We start from the raw sequence: 19,924 nt of genomic DNA, 5'->3' as shown, positions 1-19,924 counted from the left end.
AATATTTCGTCGTAAAGCACTCGCGAAATTTACGTGGATTTTACGAGGAAAAACTATTTCCTCGTAAAAGCCACGTCAATTTACATCGTCTTTACGACGAATATTTTTTGTCGTTAACTTACGACGAAATAACGATGCTTTTCTTTCTCAACGTACTTTCCTCGCAAAATCAACGTTTTTTTACGAGGATTATTTTTCCTCGTTAAACTTCCTCGGTAAAGATACGTTTTCTTGTAGTGGTCTTAGAAAATAGTCGTAATTTCTATAACCTCATTATTCTTAAGTGTCCAAATCAAATCTGCTTGATAACAAGTTATAATACACAAGTCATCAAGAATCTGTTGTGATGCTTTTTGCTGATTCAAATGCCCTAACTAAGAAATATTAAAGAGTCAAACAAACTAAACAGCTAATTTCTATCATTAATGTGTATTATCGTTTTAGAAAAAAATTGTAATTTCGTATAACCTCTGATTTAATTTTGTCTTAGAAAATAGTTGTAATTTTGTATAACCTCTGATTTAATTTTGTTACTAGATCGTTTTCCGCGCTACACGCGGATAATTACTTTTTAAATTTTACAATTAATTTTGTTGTGTGAATATAAAATATTGCAGAAATTTTATATGTATATAAACTATGTAGGATATATAATATATGAGGGGAAACATACTCTGTTTTTTGTTGTTTGAATATGTAATATGTTTAAACATACTATGTAGTTTTTTCTCATTATTTTTTGTATGTTTAAATATGTAAGGTTTAATATGTTTTAGCAGCAATTAAACAATGATTATATGTTTAAACACTTAAATTTGGGTATTTTCATTGTAACATATTATTCAGGCTAAATAATGAAAATAATAACTTAACTAAATGATATTCAAACTCGTTTTAAAATTTTCAATTCTTGTAAGTTTTAACCTTGTAGTCCAATATTATTTCAACTATTATCAACACATTAAATTACTAATCTATTTAGAGAGTTTTATTGGACTTCTCAAGGCTGATCTTCAACCCTGACATTGTTGCGAATTCCTCAAAGATTCTTAAGACGCCCTCAACTGATCTCTTTGTCCCGTCTGTGAAGACCATTAAGTCATCTGCAAAACACAGGCGCGTCAAGAGGATGTTCTTGCAGTGAGGGTGGTAGCCAAATAGGTTCTTCTCTGCAGCTTTGTCAAGCATTTGTGATAAAAAAAATTGATGCATATGAAACAGATAAGAAGATAAGGCACATTCCTGGCGGAGACCCCTTTTGCTCTGAAAAAAACTGGCTAACTCACCATTAACCTGAACAGAGGACGAAGCTGTGCAGACACACAACTCTATCCAGTGTACAAACTCCTCAGGTATGTTTAGAGCTCGCAGAGTGTTGAGAAGGAAGCTCCAGTGAACAGAGTCGAAATCCTTTGCAATGTCTATCTTTAAGGCACATCGAGGAGAGACATCCTCCTTGTGATAGTCTTTTATTATCCTGTTGCTAGAAGCAGATTCTCGACAAGAAGCCTATCCTTTACAAACGTAGACTGATTCGGAGAGATACACTGAGGAAGAGTAGCTTTCAGCATGTTTGCAATTATTTTGGAGATCACCTTATAGAGGATGCACCATGAAATGGGTTTGTAGTCTTTCATTTCTGTAGCGGCTTCTTTCTTAGGTATGAGGGCTAGGATAGTAGCGTTCAAACCCTTCGGTAAGAAAACCTTTCTGGAAGAAGGACTGGACTGCAATCGTTAGGTCTTTTCCTATGATGCTCCAAGACGCTTTGAAGAATTCTGTTGTATAACCATCGGGCCCTGGGCTTTATTACTTGGCATATGAAAGATCACCTCTCGAATCTCTTCCTCCAAAACCGGTTTCGTGAGCATAGATCTTTCCTCATCACTACATCTGAAAGGGACAGTATCTTGAAGCTGCTCAACTGTTTTGTCCTGTATATCTTGTGGTTGACTCGAGAAATTCATTGAAGAATCTTTCCGCTTCCGCCTTGATTTCTTCCTGTGAAGTAACCACATTACCAGATGGACACCTGATTTCTCTGATAGAATTTTTTGTTTCTCTAATCTTGGCTGCGTAGTGGAAAGCTTTGTTGTTGTGATCTCCTACTTGCAGCCAATGAAGTTTCGATCTCTGTTTCAGAAGCTTCTCCTCTATATCTGAAACCCTTTGCCATCTGTCAGCCGCCATTCTCTCAGCTCTAATATTCTCGTGTCTGATTTTCCTGAATAGAATTGCAAAACATAAATCTGAAACCGTGTGAATGCAGGCAGATCAAAGAATGTGTGGGAGTCTCCAAAGGGTTGCCTTATGTTTTCTTTTACTCTAGAAATAGAAGATGGTCGAACTGTCCCTTTGATTCAGTATGTGGTAGGTCTTGCTGTGACAGAGGCAGTGAAGTCTGTTTGTGACAAGAAGGTGATTATAAGTAATCCTTTTTTAGATGTTTTCCTGGATCCTTTTTGATCAGAACTTATATCTAACTTGATCTTCACTACAGGGGTTGCCTTACACTGACGTTAAGATAAAGTGGCGAAATGATATATACTTGAATAGCCTTAAGATTGGAGGCGTTTTGCCTCAATGTACCGATCAAAGAAGTTCGATGTCAGTGCTGGTAATAGACATTACTCTTTTAGAAGTAATGATTATGTGATCTCTAGTCTTGTTCCTTTTTTTACTTATTCCTCTCATAGGTGTTGGACTGAATGTGGACAACGAGCAACCAACCACATGCTTGAATGCAGTACTAAAAGATCTGTCTCCCATGTCAGATCTATTTAAAAAGAAGAACTTCTTGGTGCCTTCTTTGATACGTTTGAAACGTTATTTGATCTACTCATGCGCGCAGAGGTAAAGACTTAAAATCTTCAGTCATCTGCCTCTTTGTGAGCATCTTTGTCACTTTTAGAGTATCCCCCAAAGTTTTCTCTATTGATTAGTAATTTACATAAGAAGAGAGTACGGGAAACTGTAGGTTTATTAGCAAGGTTGGATCCCGTATAGTCACTGTATAATCACTCTTTTATTGCAATGCACTTTACAGGATTTAAATCTCTCGAGGAGCTTTAATACAGGACATGGCTTCACAGGTGACTGTTATGTCTTCAGTTGCATTTTCTGTTTGGTTGTTGTCAGTGAAGGGTTTATATTATCTTAATCTGAATTGATTTTAATGATTTGCTCAGCTGATTTGTCACTAACCTACACTAAAGAGTTCAGCTTCTTTAATTAGCATGTGCAGTTATGTAGTATGTTTTCTTGGCTGGAATGGCTTTTGTTTTATTTGACTACATGATTAGATACTTTGGTAATTGCCTGCAATAGACTAAACCTTTTAAAGTAAAGAAATAAATATTGTTGCTTATATCACTAATTAGTTATAGTTTTGTAAAGCCTGAGCTACACTATATGATTCTCTTAGTATACTCAACGTTAAGGTTTGTGAATATAAACTTTACTGTGCAGCAAGCAAAAAGTGGTTTGAAGATAGAATTGAGGACAAAGTTGTTCAAAAGGTTGTGACTATTCAGGTAGGATTCCTAACGTAGTCATGATGGCTTTACAATTATTGGTTCTTAAACGCTTTCTTGAAACATTATCAACACAAAACTTTGGAATCTCTCTTATGTTTCCAGGGTTGACATCTTCGGGCTACCTGCTGGCCATTGGAGATGACAATCAAATGTATGAGCTTCACCCTGATGGCAATAGGTAAAACTTCTAATTCTAAGCGTGTTTTGACCAAAAAAAAATTGAATCGGTTGATGGATTGAAACTGACATATGGGGTAATTTTCTGTTCAACTACAGTTTCGATTTTCTCAAAGGTCTGGTCAGAAGGAAATTATGATCCGCAGCATCTTCTGGTGGAAGAAAGCAACTGTTGTTTAAAGCACACCAAGAGCACATACTATAATCTTATAGATCAGATGATAAAACCAACGTATGTTTTAATGGGAAACTGAGTCGAGCTTCATGTGTGATAATAAATTTAGACATTACTCTAACGACAGTATTATGAACTAGGTAGGGTCTATTCATATAGAAGTTTGAAATGATTTATATTAAAATGATAAATTACTTTTATTTAAGCGTAAATTTTAGAAAACACTTTAAAATTAAATTTGTCATTTCATAAAATACTTTGAAATTCATTGTTATAAAAAAAAATAAGTTGCTTTAAGTGTATAAGTAGATTTTCATAGTTAAAAAATAAAAATTCAAATTTCATGGTTTAAATGAAATTCTAGGGTAATCTAACAAAGTCATATTAAATTCCCAAATTCACCTAAATCATCTACAAATTCATAAAAAATCAAATTATTTCAAACAACAAGTTGAATAAATACTTTCCAAATTTCGAGTATTAGTTCATAATCTAAATATCATTTTGAATTGGATGTCTATTTACATACTGTTTTTTTTTTCTTTTAGATCTAATGGAAGTCTTTGATTTTTGATGAAGATATAACATGAGCCAATTTTACACTTCGTTTTCTTAATATCGTGTACTATGCTCAGATCTAATTTGAGATGATGATATCTTTAGAAATCTGGTTACATTGTTGTATACGATTTAGCTTGGTGGGCAAGCGTTTTAACTTGGTGGCCAATCACACACTCATCGTCAACGTTTTCCTATAAATACCTATCAAATTCGATTGAATGTTATGCGTGAGAACACAATTGATTAAAACTCAAAAGACTCGAGTTCAAACAGTAACATTGTTGATAGTTATTTTATATTTAAAATAAAATTTGGGCACTTGGACAATGATTATTAATACCTTAAATTTTTTACTACTATTGAAAAAAAGATCATCACAGTTGAGTAGCCTTAATTTGCACAATGGATGTGTAAAGTTGTTTATGCATTTATTTGAAGATGTCTGTTTTATAATTAGTAAAAAGAGAAAATGCTGGTTAGAGCTGGGAATTTGGTTTATAAAAGTTTTATCATCAAAAATTAAACATACTGTTTTTTTACTTTATTGTTGATATGATCTTTATATTGTTCTTTTTATATTCAGATGATAAATTTGTGGCCAATTGACATTTTTCAGAGGACTTTTACAATTGACATGATAGTGTGATTCACTTTTTCTATGTAACATGATATAGTGTGATTAGCTATTACAGAATTTGTCTTCTTGATTACTTGTTTTGGTATGTTTATATTTGAACTTGTTTTGACATGGGAAACTTTTAGGTTTTTTCTTTTTAACACTAAACAAACAACGATAAAAGCAATCTAGGCAAAGATTATCCAGCTATTAGAACCAACTTAATAAACAATGAAAACAAATCATGATCAAAGTGTTTCTTTTTTGTGATAAAACTTTTTCTTCTATTATATGGGCCTTTAACATAATGGGCTTTTGTGAGAAAGGCCCATATTAATCATTCACACAAAATAGATCAAACAACAAAACCAAAACCTCTCTCTCTCTCTCTCTCTCTCTCTCTCTCTCCAACTCATACACACACAACCCTATAAACTAACACTTCTTTCCTCACTTCTCGGATCCTGGTTCTGTCTGAATCTGAGTCAACCCTTATGGATCCTCCACTGGTGAACGATTCATCCTTCTCTCCAGCGAATCCTTCCTCTTACACTCTCTCCGAGATTTGGCCCTTCCCTGTAAACGACGCCGTTCGCTCCGGTCTCCGTTTAGCTGTCAATTCCACTCCCTCTGATAAAGACGTCTCTACGGCTGCTGCTGCTGCTGCGGCGGCGGAGGAATCAACGGTCACGGACTTAACTGCAGGCTGGGGAGGGAGAAAGGCTCGAGCTTTGAACTCGGAGGAGGACGAATCTTCGAAGATGGTTTCTTTAAGCAGCAGCGGTAATGAAGTGGTGAGATTTGTTCGGTTCTGTGATGACTTGAATGTGGTTGTTAGTGTTGATCTGGTTGAATCTGTAACCAAAGTTCGAATCTTTTGATCCAATATGATCCACTAAACTAGTCAAAGCTCAGTGTTTGGTTTAGGGATCAGTGATTAGTTTATTGGTTTGATGTCTTGTCCATTGACTTTTTTTTTACTGAGCTGGATTGGGTATTTGAATCTGTAACCAAAGTGTTCTTAGAGTATTTGAATCTGTAACCAAAGTTTGAATCTTGATCCACAAAAGCTAAACTAGTCAAAGCACAGTCTTTGGTTTATAGATCAGTGATGAGTTTTTAGGTTATATGTCTTTTTCGTTGACTTTATGACTTAATTGGATTGAGCTTGAAACTCTCATTTTCTTAGATGAAGTGTTCCTAAATAAAGAGTAATTGAATCTGTAACTAAAGTTTGAATCTTGATACTCAGCTTGGCGAATATGATCGACAAAGACTAAACTAGTCAGAGCAGAGTATTTGATTTAGCCATTTAGGGATCAATGATTAGTTCATTGACTTTTTGACTGAGTTGGATTTGAGCTTGAGACTTTCTCATTTTCATTGGTGAAGTGTGTTGACTTAGGATCTTAACTCTTTCTATCTGTTTTGCTTCTGTAATAGAAAGACTCTGGGGAAAAGAAAAGGAAGCTTTGTGGATCTGAAAGTGGAAACGGAGATGGGTCAATGAAACCTGAAGGTGAAACGAGTTCAGGTGGTGGAAGCAAAGCAACTGAACAGAAGAACAAACCTGAGCCACCAAAGGATTATATCCATGTCAGAGCAAGAAGGGGACAAGCTACTGACCGGCATAGTCTAGCTGAGCGAGTAAGTTTCTTCTTCTGCTTAAACCATATTGTTTACACAAAAGAAACAGTTCTTAAAAACTGGTCTTTGGCAGGCTAGGAGAGAAAAGATCAGTGAGAAGATGACGGCTCTTCAAGATATAATCCCGGGATGTAATAAGGTATACTTGTTTCTCTGTCTTGCTCATGATGTTTCTGTTGTTATACAACAACCTCTAGCCTTTGAACGTTATATTTACGTTTGATTTCAGATAATAGGAAAAGCACTTGTGCTTGATGAGATTATCAACTATATTCAGTCATTGCAGCGGCAAGTTGAGGTAAAAAAACATCAAATCATTACTTCCTCTCTGTCAAATGTTGCAATATTGACATGCCTTGGTGTATACAGTTTCTGTCAATGAAGCTAGAAGTGGTTAACTCTGGTCCAAGTACTGGTCCAACAATAGGTGTTTTTCCAACAGGAGATGTAAGTAGTCCCCCTTTATGATCAATCATTCATTAGGTTCTTGATTAATAAACTAGTTAAACCTATAAGCTATCCTTGGTGTTGTTGTTGCCTTTACAGCTGGGGACTTTACCGATAGACCTCCATCGAAATATATATGAGCAACAAGAAGCCAATGAGTCCCGGGGATCTCATCCAGAGTGGCTTCATATGCAGGTTGATGGGAGCTTTAACCGAACCACATAAAAAAAACATCTCTTCTTTAATGGTTGTGTTCTTGTAGGCAGTAAAAAAAATGAATGCAACCTTTTATCTTTTTACTATGTATGTTTTTATCATTTTGCTGTTAAAATCACCTGTATTGTTATATCAGAAAGATAGAATTGAAGGGTGGTGAGCAGGGAGATTAACACTTTATAAAAAAACAACACTGTTGTATTGTCAAAGTGATTCGGTAACAGAGATCTCATATCTTGACCTTGTACAATCTTATTATGTTATCAACATATCATGTATGCGTTTGTTACAATCAGTGTCTTTAAAACTGGACCAAACTGGATTCAACAGTGAACCATAGCCAGATTGGGTTTGATGATACAACCCAAAAGAGATCAAACTAGCTGAAAACCATATCAAACCTATAAAAACCAGAAACTGGTGAACCATTCAATAAGTTCCGAACCGAGTTTAATTACCAAATGTAAAATTTTGAATTTCAATTAGATAATTATTTTTATTTCTTATCTAAAATATATTTAGATACTATTTTCAAAAAAATTAAAATTTTTGAACTTTCACCATTATACTTGTTCAAGTTTTTAACTATTTTATAAAGTTTTTTACAAGCTACAGTTTCGAGGCAGTTGATTCCAAATTTAAATTACAACTTATTGATTCTGTTCCAATTAATTTTGCATTCTAATCGATTTCTAGTGAAAATAATCTAGCTTATCATTTCATGTATTTTTTAAAGTTTTAATTATTTTTGTATTATATTATAGGATAGAAGATAATTAAAATGAAATTATCAATGTTTTGATTAATATTTTCTATAGAATTTATGGACCTATATATACTAAATATTATATTCATAGGTTCTAAATCTGGTTAAATTATTTTCAGGTTTGGTTACTGGTCCGAAGAATTTGACTTCAAAGTAAATAGATCCAACGGCTGAGATTGTCTCTTCTTCATCCTCATTCAGATCAAAGTCAGAAACTTTCGATCTCTCTCTAGCTTACTCAAGCTGAGGGGCGCCAAAAGAAACCCTTTTGACGACAAAAGAGGGAACCTTTTTTCCAATTGGGTCTTTCTGATTTTGAGCGATGGAGCATGAGAAGGCGGTCAAAGAAGCCCTAAACGCACTGTATCATCACCCGGATGATACAGTGCGTGTTCAAGCTGATCGCTGGCTCCAAAACTTCCAAGGAACTCTCGATGCTTGGCAGGCGAGTTTTTTTTTTTGGATTGTTCTGGGTTCGATTGATTCTTCGTTCCTTGCTTTTGCTAGAGTCTTGATTGGTTGATAGGTCCATAAAGTTTCATCCTTTATGTGTTATGTATCCTCGATTTTGCTTGTTTTGTGCCTAGCTGGAAGCTCGAATGATGTTTGAACACTGTGAATATAGTTTAATGTCGCATTATTGTGTAGAAGTATGTGTAGGTCGTATGAACAGATCTGTCTTGTTAGAGAAACGATTTGCTAAGTTTTTATTCAGTACTTCTGATAGCCTTTTTGACCAATGATTGTTGATTTTGAGAAGAGGAAGTGTTTTTTGGTGGAACAGTTGTGCAAGGTATCTGACTGTGTGTTATTATTATAGGTTGCGGATAATTTACTTCATGATTCTTCCAGCAATTTGGAAACTTTGATTTTTTGTTCTCAGACCCTTAGAAGCAAGGTAATCCACACTTTTAGTTCTCTCTCTGTATGCAATTTTTGGAGACTGTTGACATCTGGTTTTCTTACTCAAAGGTTCAAAGAGATTTTGAGGAACTACCACCTGGTGCTTTTCAGAAGCTACGGGAATCATTAACGGTAAGTCTTTGTTCTTTGAGTAAATATTAATGAGTTATAGAGTTTCTGAATAGTTATGTATTGATTTTGAACAATGAGATAATAGGAAAACTCAGTTACACTAGTGTTTTGCCAACATGTACTCTTGGTATTGGATAAGTACTTTCTCAGTGTTTTTGGCATAGTTTGACTGTCACTATTTTCTCAAGTGCAGACATTATTAAAAAAGTTTCACAAAGGGCCCCCTAAAGTCAGGACCCAGGTAAGCTTCAAGAATCTTTCTCCATTATGCGCATGTGTGCAGTTGTTGTGGTGCGTCAAAACTCTTTGACACTTTGAGCTGAATTATCTTATATTGTAGATTAGTATTGCTGTTGCTGCCTTGGCGGTGCACGTTCCTGCGGCAGATTGGGGAGATAGTGGTATAGTTAGCTGGCTCAGGGATGAGATGAATATGCATCCTGAATATGTGCCTGGCTTCTTGGAACTCTTGACAGTTCTACCCGAGGTAGAGTATTTTGCATTCTTTTGTTAATTTTGTTCATCTCTGTATGATGAAAATGAATTAATGTAGCCGGCTAGGAAAGCCTTATTTTGGTTTTTGGAAATGCTTACTTCTTAGCTATGCTGATACTGTTGATCTCAAACTGAGTAGAACTAAGCTTAAGGTTGATAATGTATTCCGAGAATATTCTGTACCTTCTTACTGTTAGCATGTCCACATATGAATCTTACGTTGCTATAACTCTTATTCTAATCCCTTAAGTGGTAGTTGAACAGCTTGTCGTTTCCTGGATGGCCTTATTAGCAGAAAATGTTGAGATTTGTAATTGAAAGAAGAATCCATAATGGCTACCTTTCCGGTTGATTAACTTGATTTCCTTTAGGGACACTATTTTATTGTGGCGGCTAACATTTAATTGTAATTTTAACTTCACTTCGATGGTTAATATATGGTGTCTTGATTTTTATTGCCCTTCTTGCTATGACCAGGAAACGTTTAACTACAAAATAGCTGCCCGTCCGGATCGACGACGTCAATTTGAGAATGAGCTTACTTCTCAAATGGAAGCTGCACTTAGTATATTAACAGCATGTTTGAATATAACCGAACTTAAGGAACAGGTCAGAGCTTATCTTTTTCTTAATAGAGTTGTGCCATAGACCCATAGTTCCATTGATATGGTTTGTTAAAATCATCTTTTGTTTCTCATTCACTTGTAAAACGTGGCAAGTTCCATGTAAAAGCTTGATTGTAACCATGTATGTCTGAATTTAAGAGTAGGATTAGTTTTTCTGCCTGTGTGTTGGATCAGCTAGTGTTGAAAGGGGTCACTTATTGTCAGTTATTTTTTTTTTCTGATTTTGGAATTCAGGTTCTTGAGGCATTTGCTTCTTGGCTCCGTCTTAGGCATGGGTATGCTCTTTCTTTTTGTGTCTGTTTTTCTTTCAATTTGGTTAACATTTTTCTGTTCTTAATAGAATCTCTTAGAGACAAAGCTAAGCTCATCTGGTCCATCATTGTTGGTTGCTACTAGCTAGCCGTCCTATATTTCACCCATATTTAACTTAGCAACGATGGTACTGACTGAAGTATATGCTGGTAAACTCTCGGATTGTTTTTTTTTCAGGATTCCTGGAGCAGTTCTTGCCTGTCATCCATTGGTGCATGCAGCTCTCTCAAGTTTGAACTCTGATCCACTCTCAGAGGCATCTGTAAATGGTATACTTACACATAGGCCTTTGAGTCTTTGGGATACTTCAAATAACATTTTCTGGACAAATAACTTGACTATTTATTAATAAACTTCATTTTCAACTTTGCAGTTATATCTGAACTGATACATTACACGGCATCACCAAGCTCTGGTGGTATTTCTGCGCAAACACCCTTGATTCAAGTTATTGTGCCTCAGATTTTGAGTCTTAAAGCCCATCTAAGAGATTCTTCAAAGGTTTGTTATGATCCTGTTAACCTTTTCTATTAATATAGGCAGCCTGATGGATAAATCTGCTTGATATTAGGCTTTGTTATTTCACATATTTCCTGTTCAATTAGTATGCGGATTGAACAACTATTTATTTTGTTGCTCATGGATTCCATTAAAGGCAAATGCTATCCAATGCCTTCAGTAATAGGATGCTAATGGGTTGCCTACCTTTGTTTCACTTTCAGGACGAAGAAGATGTCAAAGCTATTGGTCGATTATTCGCTGACGTAGGCGATTCATATGTTGAGTTGATCGCTACAGGTATACAGCCTCATTTCTACTACTCTGCCATGTTATTTTAAGTGTTCCCTTTCATGTATCTTGATCGCTTTTGGTACTCTTAATCCTTTAGTTGGTAGTTTAAATGTTTAATATGTTAAGGTACTCTTTCTGACATCTAGGTTCAGATGAATCGATGGTTATTGTGCATGCTCTGCTGGAAGTTACTTCGCACCCAGAATTTGATATAGCCTCTATGACGTTCAACTTTTGGCACAGTCTTCAACTTACGTTGACAAAGAGGTAACATCATCCTCGTCTATGTTTGCTGGGGGCTTCTAGTGTCATATTCTGAGAGCGTGATTTTACTCTGTCAGGGATTCTTATAGTTCCTTGGGTAGTGAAGCATCTATTGAAGCTGAGAGAAACCGAAGACAGCATATCTTCCGACCAGCCTATGAGAGCCTCGTATCTTTGGTGAGTCTGTCATCAGATACTCCTCAAGCATCGATTGATTTCTGATGCACGGGTGGCTTTTTGTGGAAAACAGCAAATTAGATGGCTTCTTGTGTGCTCTGCAGTTTTTGTGGGTTTATACATATAAACTGGTTTTCTTGACAGGTTGGCTTCAGAGTTCAGTATCCTGAAGATTATCAAGGCCTCTCGTATGAGGACCTTAAGGAATTCAAGCAGACTAGATATGGTAATTATGGCCGCATGTCTTGTAACATGGATCAAAATTCCATAGATCAAATTCTCTACTAGATTTATACTATGTAGTTCTCTAGATATAAGGGAGGAAGAATTGTATCCGTCAGGACTTTTTGAATGGATTTTTCCTGATTGCTTATAGTTTTTTTTCTCCCTTGTTTCCCATTCTTTCTACTTGTTTCCTGAAGCTGATAGAGTATTGTGTTTTTCCGAGGTTTTGTGGTTCTTTTAGTCACTCCATTTGCGCAGGGTGCTGTACCTCTTCGTGTCTGTATTGATTGACGTATTCTTTTTACAATTTTTGATGTGTGCCATGCTGGATAATCTCTGACTGCCTGAATTTCCTCCTTTCTCATTCTATTTAGCTGGAACGTTGCTTATACTGACGGAATGTTTTATATTGCCAGCTGTTGCAGATGTATTAATTGACGCTGCATTAATCCTGGGAGGTGATACAACTCTTAAGATTCTCTATATGAAGCTTCTTGAGGTTTGTTTTGTAGTATATTATTATCAAGCGTGATATTTTTTCTATCAGCATATAAAGTATGTACATAGGGAGATATTGGATCAAATATTGTAGAGGTAAAATTAGAAAGACGTGAACACGATTTGGATTATCACTCCACCACACACTTGCATTATGTACATTGTTTGAAGTTGACGTTTGCGAAATGTACACAGGCCAATGCTCAGACAGGAAATAATTTTCAAGAATGGCGTCCAGCAGAAGCTATCTTGTTCTGTATTTGGGCAATATCAAACTATGTTTCAGCTGTTGAAGCTGAAGTCATGCCCCAGGTGTGTATTAGGGATAGTTCCTCCATGTTCATGTTCATATGTGAAGCTGCTGCTGCTGCCAATTTTTATTAGTTTGTTACTTCTGTGGAATATGTGTTTCCCGTTTAGTTTTTATGCTACAGTAGGCTTGTAGATCTTTCCCCCCATCAAATTGTTGTTTAGAGTTATGAAACAACTTTACGTTGATTCTACTCTGCCCTATCTGTGTATCATTCATTGAAATTTCATTTCTTCAATACATTCCATTTTCAGGTGATGGCCTTGCTTCAAAATCTTCCCCAGCAAGCGCAACTGCTTCAGACAGGTGATTAGGCTTTTTTCTCAGATAAAATATATATAAGCTGAAAAGCTGCTTGGTGGAAAGTACTAGCTTATACTGTGAAGAAACTTTCCGAGATGCTAAAGTTTTTTTAGTTGAATAGCAAACGTGTCTGAAACCTTGTCGTTGATGATGATACATCTCTTTCCCTATTTGATTTCAGCATGCTTACTTGTTGGGGCTTATTCAAAATGGCTTAATGCTGCGCCAGCTAGCGTTTCAATATTGCCGTCGATCATTAGAATTCTAATGAGTGGAATGGGGACATCTGAAGATTGTGCAGCAGCTGCAGCTTTGGCTTTTAGACATATTTGTGACGGTATTGTATTCCCTCTTGCAAACTTGACAAGTCTACCTTCTCCTTTTTCTAAGCATAACATTGACAATATAATGAGTATACATATACAACAAAACCGCCTGTCTAATCTCTTTGTTGCTTCCTGACCATGACGATAAAAATAAATTTTGGTTTTAGCATTGATGATTACATCGGCTATCTGATGGTTATAGATTGAACCCGCTCTCATTTTATAAATATCGTTCTTCCAGGGTTGCCTTTTAGATTTTAGTTTAGTTGGACTACACAGATTCAGGAAAATTCATACTTGCAGCTTTTTTCACTTGCAAACTAAATTCTGGTTGGTAGTTTTCTCTTAGGAATTGTGAAGTTCCGACATCTGTAAAAAAAAAAAACTCAGTTGCATTGTGCCTACTGAGCTCTGCTTCAAAGATGGCAGCTAGTTGAAAGGTCTGACTGGAACCTACTACGCTAATGGATCTGACTTCGACTCTACTGAATTGCTAGCGTATATAGGGTACATTGCAACACTGACAAGTATTTGGAATTTTGATGTATGCTTTCCCTTAACTGAGTTGTGTTTTCCAGTCTCGTTTGATGTCAACTGCCATTAACAAACTACTTGTTAACAAGTTACTTTTCATGCTATTGGTGTGAAACCGTACTCACACTAAACATATAAGTTATAACTATCTAACAGCTAATGTATTTTAAATTCGGATTGCTTGTTAGTTGTTAATCAATATATTATTTCCCTCATCTCTTCACCAGAGAGAAAGAAAATAGTGTACTCTCTTGTTGGTTCCTTGAAAATATCTGAACCTGTTTATATGACTCCTCACTGCAGATTGCCGGAAAAATCTTTGCGGATATTTTGAAGATTTATATACAATCTATTGTATGGCAATTAATGGCGGGGGTGGTTACAAAGTATCTGCAGAGGATTCACTCAATCTCGTTGAAGCTTTAGGGTATGTAGTAAACTGAATGATGGATTGATTATGTCTCCTCATTTGTGTGTTATTAACATCTCTGATATTTTGTTTCTACAGAATGGTTGTTACAGAACTTCCTTTAGATCAGGCCAGGAGTGCACTTGAGAAATTATGTTTTTCAGTCGCTTCTCCTCTAGAGGTTCGCTATCTTGACTTTTTACACGGTTGTTTGATAGATTAATAGGCTTATAATGAAGGGAACTGTAAATCTGTGAATCAGGAAGCGGCAAAAGAAGATTTGGACAAGAAGCATGCCCGGGAATTAACTGTTCATATTGACCGGTTTGCCTTCCTGTTCAGGTTAGTATAGTCTTTCAATAAGGCAATGTAACTCCGTATGTTTTGTTTAGACTTGCTAACAGATGCTTCGACCCTAGGTATGTGAACCACCCTGAAGCTGTTGCTGCTGAGATAAATAAGCATTGGGCTATCTTCAGAGTAATTTTTGATGCGTGAGTGTTTCTAGACGCACTTGATGATTAATACATATTCTTCAACAAGCTTTCTATGTAGCTCCTTACTTTAAAATGGTTTTATTGCAGTCGTCCTTGGGACATGAGGACAATGGAATCTCTATGCAGAGCATGCAAATATGCTGTAAGCTTCACACCATCGTTTTTAAAAGTTTTATTTGGATGAGAATTTTGATAGAGGATACTTCACTAAGAGAAGACAATGGTTGTAATGATGTTTGTAGGTACGTACTTCTGGAAGATACATAATTAACACAATTGGGGAAATGCTGGCAAAAATTCAATTCCACTATCAGCAGCATCATCAGCCATGCTTTCTGTATCTCTCCAGTGAAGTTATAAAGGTAATTTTGTCTTATTTTTCAATCAATGGAATGCTTAGAGAAAAGCTTTGGAGAATCTAAATCTTCGTGGGATTTGCAGATTTTTGGTTCAGACCCATCTTGTGCTGACTACTTGAAGAATCTGATTGAATCACTCTTTGCACACACGACATGTCTAATGACAAGTATCAAGGTTGATGACTTCACTTAGTAGTATATAATCTCTGTGGTGTCTGATTCGCTTTACATTCTTACAGGAAGTCACTGCTAGACCAGACATAGCTGATGACTGCTTTTTGTTGGCGTCGAGATGTCTGCGCTACTGTCCACATTTGTTTATTCCTTCTCCTATATTTTCACCAATTGTAGATTGCGCAATTATTGGAATGACAGTGCAGCACAGGTTTGTTCATCATAAGTTGTTTTACACTTTGAAGGTTTTGAAATTGATGTTAACTAAATGTCTGAACATGTTTTCCAGAGAGGCCTGCCACTCGATATTGACCTTTTTATCCGACGTTTTTGACCTGGAGAAGTCTGTGAATGAAGAACAGTTTGTACGAATCAGGGACAGTGTCATGATCCCCAGGGGAGCAACAATCACCAGAATCTTGATTTCATCATTAGCAGGGGCACTTCCCAGTTCTCGGCTAGATACGGTAACTTTGGGAATCTATATCTTGCTGTGTATGATGAGTGATGTGTATGGCATTTGAAACGCTGTTTCTTTTGTTTTTGGGTTTTGGTTTTAGGTAACATACACGCTGCTAGCTTTGACCAGAACATACGGTTCACAAGCAGTGGGTTGGGCTAAGGAAAGCGTTAGCCTGATACCTAGAACAGCTGTGACAGAGACCGAGTCTGCCAAGTTCTTACAAGCGTTATCCGATGTTACTTATGGAGCAGATGTGAATTCTCTGATAGGACACGCGGAGGAACTTTCAGATGTTTGTCGCCGTAACCGTACTGTTCAAGAACTTGTTCAGGCAGCTTTGAAGCCTCTTGAGTTGAATCTTGTTGCTCCTGTATCATAAAGATGATGAGAAATACAGAAAGAAAAGAAAGTAAAAAAAAAGAGTGGAGAAGAGCCATTAAAGAAGGTCAATTTTTGCATAGACCCCTTTTGATGGTTATTATTTTGAAAAGGTGAAAGAGATTTCATGTTTTTATCTGCATTGTTTTACTGTTTTTTAGTTGTTCATAAAGATTCTTTTATATACATCAAGTTCTTTCTCGTGTTGAACCGTTTGTTCCATTGTTTGAGAGAGAAAACAGAAGGGATCTCCCTTCAAGGATTGGTATGATTTTGAGTGGGATCATATACAAAAGCATCGATTTGTTTTCTTTTCGGTTTTACCTTGCACTTGCAGAGTATTATTATCAAGGCCTATAGTTTTCCAGTTAACTACTCCTGATAACATCAACTCAATTGTTCAATTTGTTACGTTACTATACCAAAATTTAAGCGGACATTCAAATTTAGATTAGACAATAATAAAAAATATGTACATTTTTAGTAGGACAAGCAAGCAGATTGGCAACAACAAGAACTTGAATGTTTCAGTCCTTAGAAAGAAAAAGAAAAAACAACTCTGGTTGGTGTGATGTGGTATTTTTTGCTTTCACTTTTAACTTGATACCTCTTTTGTTTTTTACTTTATGTCTAATTAACATGCAAAACAGTAATCATGTGCTAACATTTTCACTCAGCCAATATAGTGTCTTATCTTAATCCCCATAAGTAGTCTTTTACTCTAGAGTCACATGATCACCACTGCTTGAGCATTATGTTTTGTTTATCTTTGTTTGATTGCCCATACTCAAACATGTACTACAATACAAAAATTTCAGAATCAGTTATAATGTAAAGCTTTCCTTTTTTACTTTTTAGAACTACTAAACTATTTGATTGCCCATGAAGTCCCTTTATGACACAAAAACCAGTAGGGCAACAGTGTAGGCAATAATTAATTCAACAAAAAGATCAAATAAATCCATTTTCTTTCCAAAGTAGAGCAAGAAAAACAGTTGCCAACTAGTTCAACTATTCAACCCGTGAATTTACACAAGTTAGGTAGCTACTTAGTCTAAATTTTCAAGGATTTTTAGTAAAACATATTTTCAAGAAAAAAAAGAAACAGAAAATGGATGTGAACTTAGGGTAGTAGTAATATTATAACTTAGTAATCAGTAAGAGTAAGGAATCACCACATTCACACACAGTGGTTTCCAAGTCTCAGAATCTTTGAAGGATGTGTTTCTCTTCTTTCCTTAATTGTGAGGCATACCTGCAAAAGAATCAAACAAGTGTTTCTTGATTTTGTTGTTGACTAAACACAGAACTGCTTCAGCAAAAGAACATAACATACCTGCAGATCCATTATCTGGTCGAATTTCAGCTAATGGGTTGACTATAAATCCTGCAGGACCATTAAACCTCTGCGTAGAGTTTTGCATCCACATGGTTTGTGCATTTCTGTTTCTGTAAGTGACCAGCCTCGATGCTGAATACATAGAATCTGGTTTCTTCCAGAACTTGGATCGAATGAAACTTCCAGGAGGTATAAGACAACAGTTGTTTCTGCTTGAACCGTTACTCATTCTCCCATTTGAAACCGCCAAGTCATAAGATATCTCATCCAACGCAATCTCTAGGCCCTGAACTCGAGTTTCCAGACTAATCATTCCATGTTGTGAGCTTCCTACAAATCTCTAATGAAATAAAACACAAAATGAGTTTCAGAGATTATCATCATGGTGTCACTTCCGCTTTGTAGAAACAAACCTGGAGGAGGTCCATTAGATTGGATTGTTGTTGCTCAATCTGAACAAGCTGACTACGGATCAGAGACATATCTTCAAGCCCTTTGCAGTTATTACTACTATTCTGGTTTTCAGACAAGACATGATCACCAGTAAGAGACTGCATCTTCTCATGATTAGAATGGTCAGCTTCTTTTGTATTTTCATTATGGTGATGATGTTCTTCTTCAAGAGGCTCACCACAGAGAACACTAGCTCCTCCTCCAGCATTCAACTCCAGTCTCCTCCTTACATTCAATTTAGTATGTGATGGTACTGAACTTGTTTTCTTCTGATCACTACTTCTTACATTAGTCCGTCTCCTCGCCACGGTGGCGATTGAGCTCCCCGGTGGAGTCGATCTATTAACCTCACGAGTTCTTGATTTAGCAGGTGTTGATGCAACTCCAGAGCCTGAAGGGTTATAGACATACGAATCTTAACCAAGAATAGTATGTACTAAACAACAAAAAGTTTCCTAATTTAGCCAAGATCCAATGTGGAGGAAGATTACCTTTAGAAGAAGCATTAGATCTTGGTGGAGAAGCCTCCTCTGACAAATCTGGGACTTGAGTCCAAGCCTCCATCATCTCATTCATCACCTCTCTCACAGTTTTCACCTAAACAACATCAGAGATTGAAACTTGCGATCAAGACAAACCTAAACTCATCAGATTTAAGACCAAACCTTGTCGTATCTCTTGCTTTCAAAGATCTTCAAACACTTGGCCTTAAACTCTCCTAAGCCATTCCTCTCCACCGTGGCCAACCTCCCCAAAGCTTCAGCCGCTGCTTTCCTCGCCGCCCAATCTTCACTACTCAAGACACTAACTAAACAATCCACCAACCCTTTCAATCCACCGGCGGCTCCGGAAACACCACCAGCACCAATCACACTTCCGATCACAACAACTCCGGCCGGTTTGGCCTTAAAAGCATTACACTTCACCAGCTTCTCAAGCCTAGGCAAAAGTGTTGTTCCTAACCGAACCGGATCCGGATCCTCCGCCGCGTCGATCGCCGCCGCGAGACAAAGCCCCGCTCCGATCTGCGCGTTCACCTCCTGCTCCGTGAAAAGCGCCTCCGACAGCGGCTTCACGAACGCGGAACCGAAAGGAGGCTTCGTCGTCCGGGACGCGATCGCCGACACCGCCGCGACGCAGGCCGACCGGACGGAAGAGTCCGGATCGCGGAGGCGGCGCGTGACGCGAGATAGGATCTTGGAGAGGTGAGGAGAGAGAGAGTTCGGAGGGAGAGAGACTGATAGAACCGCGAGGAGGTGGATGCAATGCTTGCGAACCGCCGGTTTATCTCCGGCGTCGGTGGAGAGGACGACGGAGATGAACGACTGGAGATTCCCGGAGGTGGGATCAATGTTTCTTGCCATCAAGTCTAGCTCTTTCGCCGCCATTGTGAACGTGTCTCGATCACCGAGCTTTGTTAACAGCTCCGACATCTTTTGTTTCGAACTCTTCTCCATTTTCCGACCGTTTTTAGTATTTTCCGGCGAAGGTTGAGGATCAGTGATGCGGCGGAGACAGTGGCATTTAGTGTAAGTTAAGAACTAGATGTGTGTTCGGTCGGGACGTGAAGCTTTGACTCGGTGATCAGTTTACTTTTCTTTTTTTTTTTTACAATTTGTTTACGTGTGTCTCTGTGTTCTGTCTTTATACCGTTTTAATTTTGGAGAGGTGATGATGAAGAAGACCTGAAACGGTGCCGTTTCTTCAGGTGTCTAAATAATGAATAATCACGCTAGGGGGGACACGATGATGTGTGTTTAAGAATGATCCGCCTTGTTTTCCTAAATGACGTATTTAATGGAATTGAAGGTTTA

At 37.2% G+C, this 19,924-nt stretch overlaps 3 protein-coding genes and 1 pseudogene across 3 annotated transcripts; 3 read left to right on the top strand and 1 right to left on the bottom strand.

Moving 5' to 3' along the window:
• Positions 1-1,820: 1,820 nt before the first annotated feature.
• On the top strand, positions 1,821-4,707 carry LOC103837489 (annotated as a pseudogene).
• A 722-nt stretch (positions 4,708-5,429) lies between these two features.
• LOC103837421 (transcription factor bHLH79) lies at positions 5,430-7,622 on the top strand. The gene is made up of 6 exons (XM_009113780.2): positions 5,430-5,859; positions 6,509-6,712; positions 6,786-6,851; positions 6,942-7,010; positions 7,082-7,159; positions 7,259-7,622. Exons 1-6 carry the CDS (start codon positions 5,560-5,562, stop codon positions 7,382-7,384), a joined length of 843 nt encoding a protein of 280 aa, XP_009112028.1. The 5' UTR covers positions 5,430-5,559; the 3' UTR covers positions 7,385-7,622.
• A 249-nt stretch (positions 7,623-7,871) lies between these two features.
• On the top strand, positions 7,872-16,640 carry LOC103837420 (transportin MOS14). The gene is made up of 27 exons (XM_009113779.3): positions 7,872-8,586; positions 8,962-9,039; positions 9,114-9,176; positions 9,370-9,417; positions 9,517-9,663; positions 10,149-10,280; positions 10,532-10,572; positions 10,787-10,878; positions 10,983-11,110; positions 11,332-11,407; positions 11,548-11,668; positions 11,743-11,842; positions 11,987-12,068; positions 12,484-12,566; positions 12,761-12,877; positions 13,130-13,181; positions 13,360-13,515; positions 14,342-14,465; positions 14,547-14,628; positions 14,710-14,789; positions 14,867-14,941; positions 15,032-15,086; positions 15,187-15,306; positions 15,386-15,478; positions 15,543-15,688; positions 15,767-15,944; positions 16,038-16,640. Exons 1-27 carry the CDS (start codon positions 8,464-8,466, stop codon positions 16,317-16,319), a joined length of 2,874 nt encoding a protein of 957 aa, XP_009112027.1. The 5' UTR covers positions 7,872-8,463; the 3' UTR covers positions 16,320-16,640.
• Positions 16,641-17,256: 616 nt separating this feature from the next.
• On the bottom strand, positions 17,257-19,869 carry LOC103837419 (TORTIFOLIA1-like protein 3). Its single transcript, XM_009113778.3, has 5 exons — positions 18,776-19,869; positions 18,602-18,707; positions 18,071-18,501; positions 17,655-17,997; positions 17,257-17,573 (listed from the first exon to the last, which is right to left on the bottom strand). The coding sequence occupies exons 1-5, from the start codon at positions 19,565-19,567 to the stop codon at positions 17,557-17,559; spliced, it is 1,689 nt and encodes a 562-aa protein (XP_009112026.1). The 5' UTR covers positions 19,568-19,869; the 3' UTR covers positions 17,257-17,556.
• Between the last annotated feature and the right edge of the window lie 55 nt (positions 19,870-19,924).

This window comes from Brassica rapa, chromosome A09 (genome assembly GCF_000309985.2).
Source record: "Brassica rapa cultivar Chiifu-401-42 chromosome A09, CAAS_Brap_v3.01, whole genome shotgun sequence".
NCBI lineage: Eukaryota > Viridiplantae > Streptophyta > Magnoliopsida > Brassicales > Brassicaceae > Brassica > Brassica rapa.
Note: the sequence above shows the minus strand (reverse complement) of the source record. Positions and strands in the feature narration are given on the sequence as shown.

Coding starts and splice junctions, on each gene's coding strand:
- LOC103837419 (XM_009113778.3), bottom strand. CDS start 19,567: ATGGAGAAGAGTTCGAAACAAAAGATGTCGGAGCTGTTAACAAAGCTC. Junction 18,502..18,601: donor ATCTAATGCTTCTTCTAAAG/GTAATCTTCCTC, acceptor ATAACCCTTCAG/GCTCTGGAGTTGCATCAACA. Junction 17,998..18,070: donor ATCTAATGGACCTCCTCCAG/GTTTGTTTCTAC, acceptor TTATTTCATTAG/AGATTTGTAGGAAGCTCACA.
- LOC103837420 (XM_009113779.3), top strand. CDS start 8,464: ATGGAGCATGAGAAGGCGGTCAAAGAAGCCCTAAACGCACTGTATCAT. Junction 11,408..11,547: donor TGTTGAGTTGATCGCTACAG/GTATACAGCCTC, acceptor TCTGACATCTAG/GTTCAGATGAATCGATGGTT. Junction 15,479..15,542: donor GTCTAATGACAAGTATCAAG/GTTGATGACTTC, acceptor ACATTCTTACAG/GAAGTCACTGCTAGACCAGA.
- LOC103837421 (XM_009113780.2), top strand. CDS start 5,560: ATGGATCCTCCACTGGTGAACGATTCATCCTTCTCTCCAGCGAATCCT. Junction 7,011..7,081: donor CATTGCAGCGGCAAGTTGAG/GTAAAAAAACAT, acceptor TGGTGTATACAG/TTTCTGTCAATGAAGCTAGA. Junction 7,160..7,258: donor GTGTTTTTCCAACAGGAGAT/GTAAGTAGTCCC, acceptor TTGCCTTTACAG/CTGGGGACTTTACCGATAGA.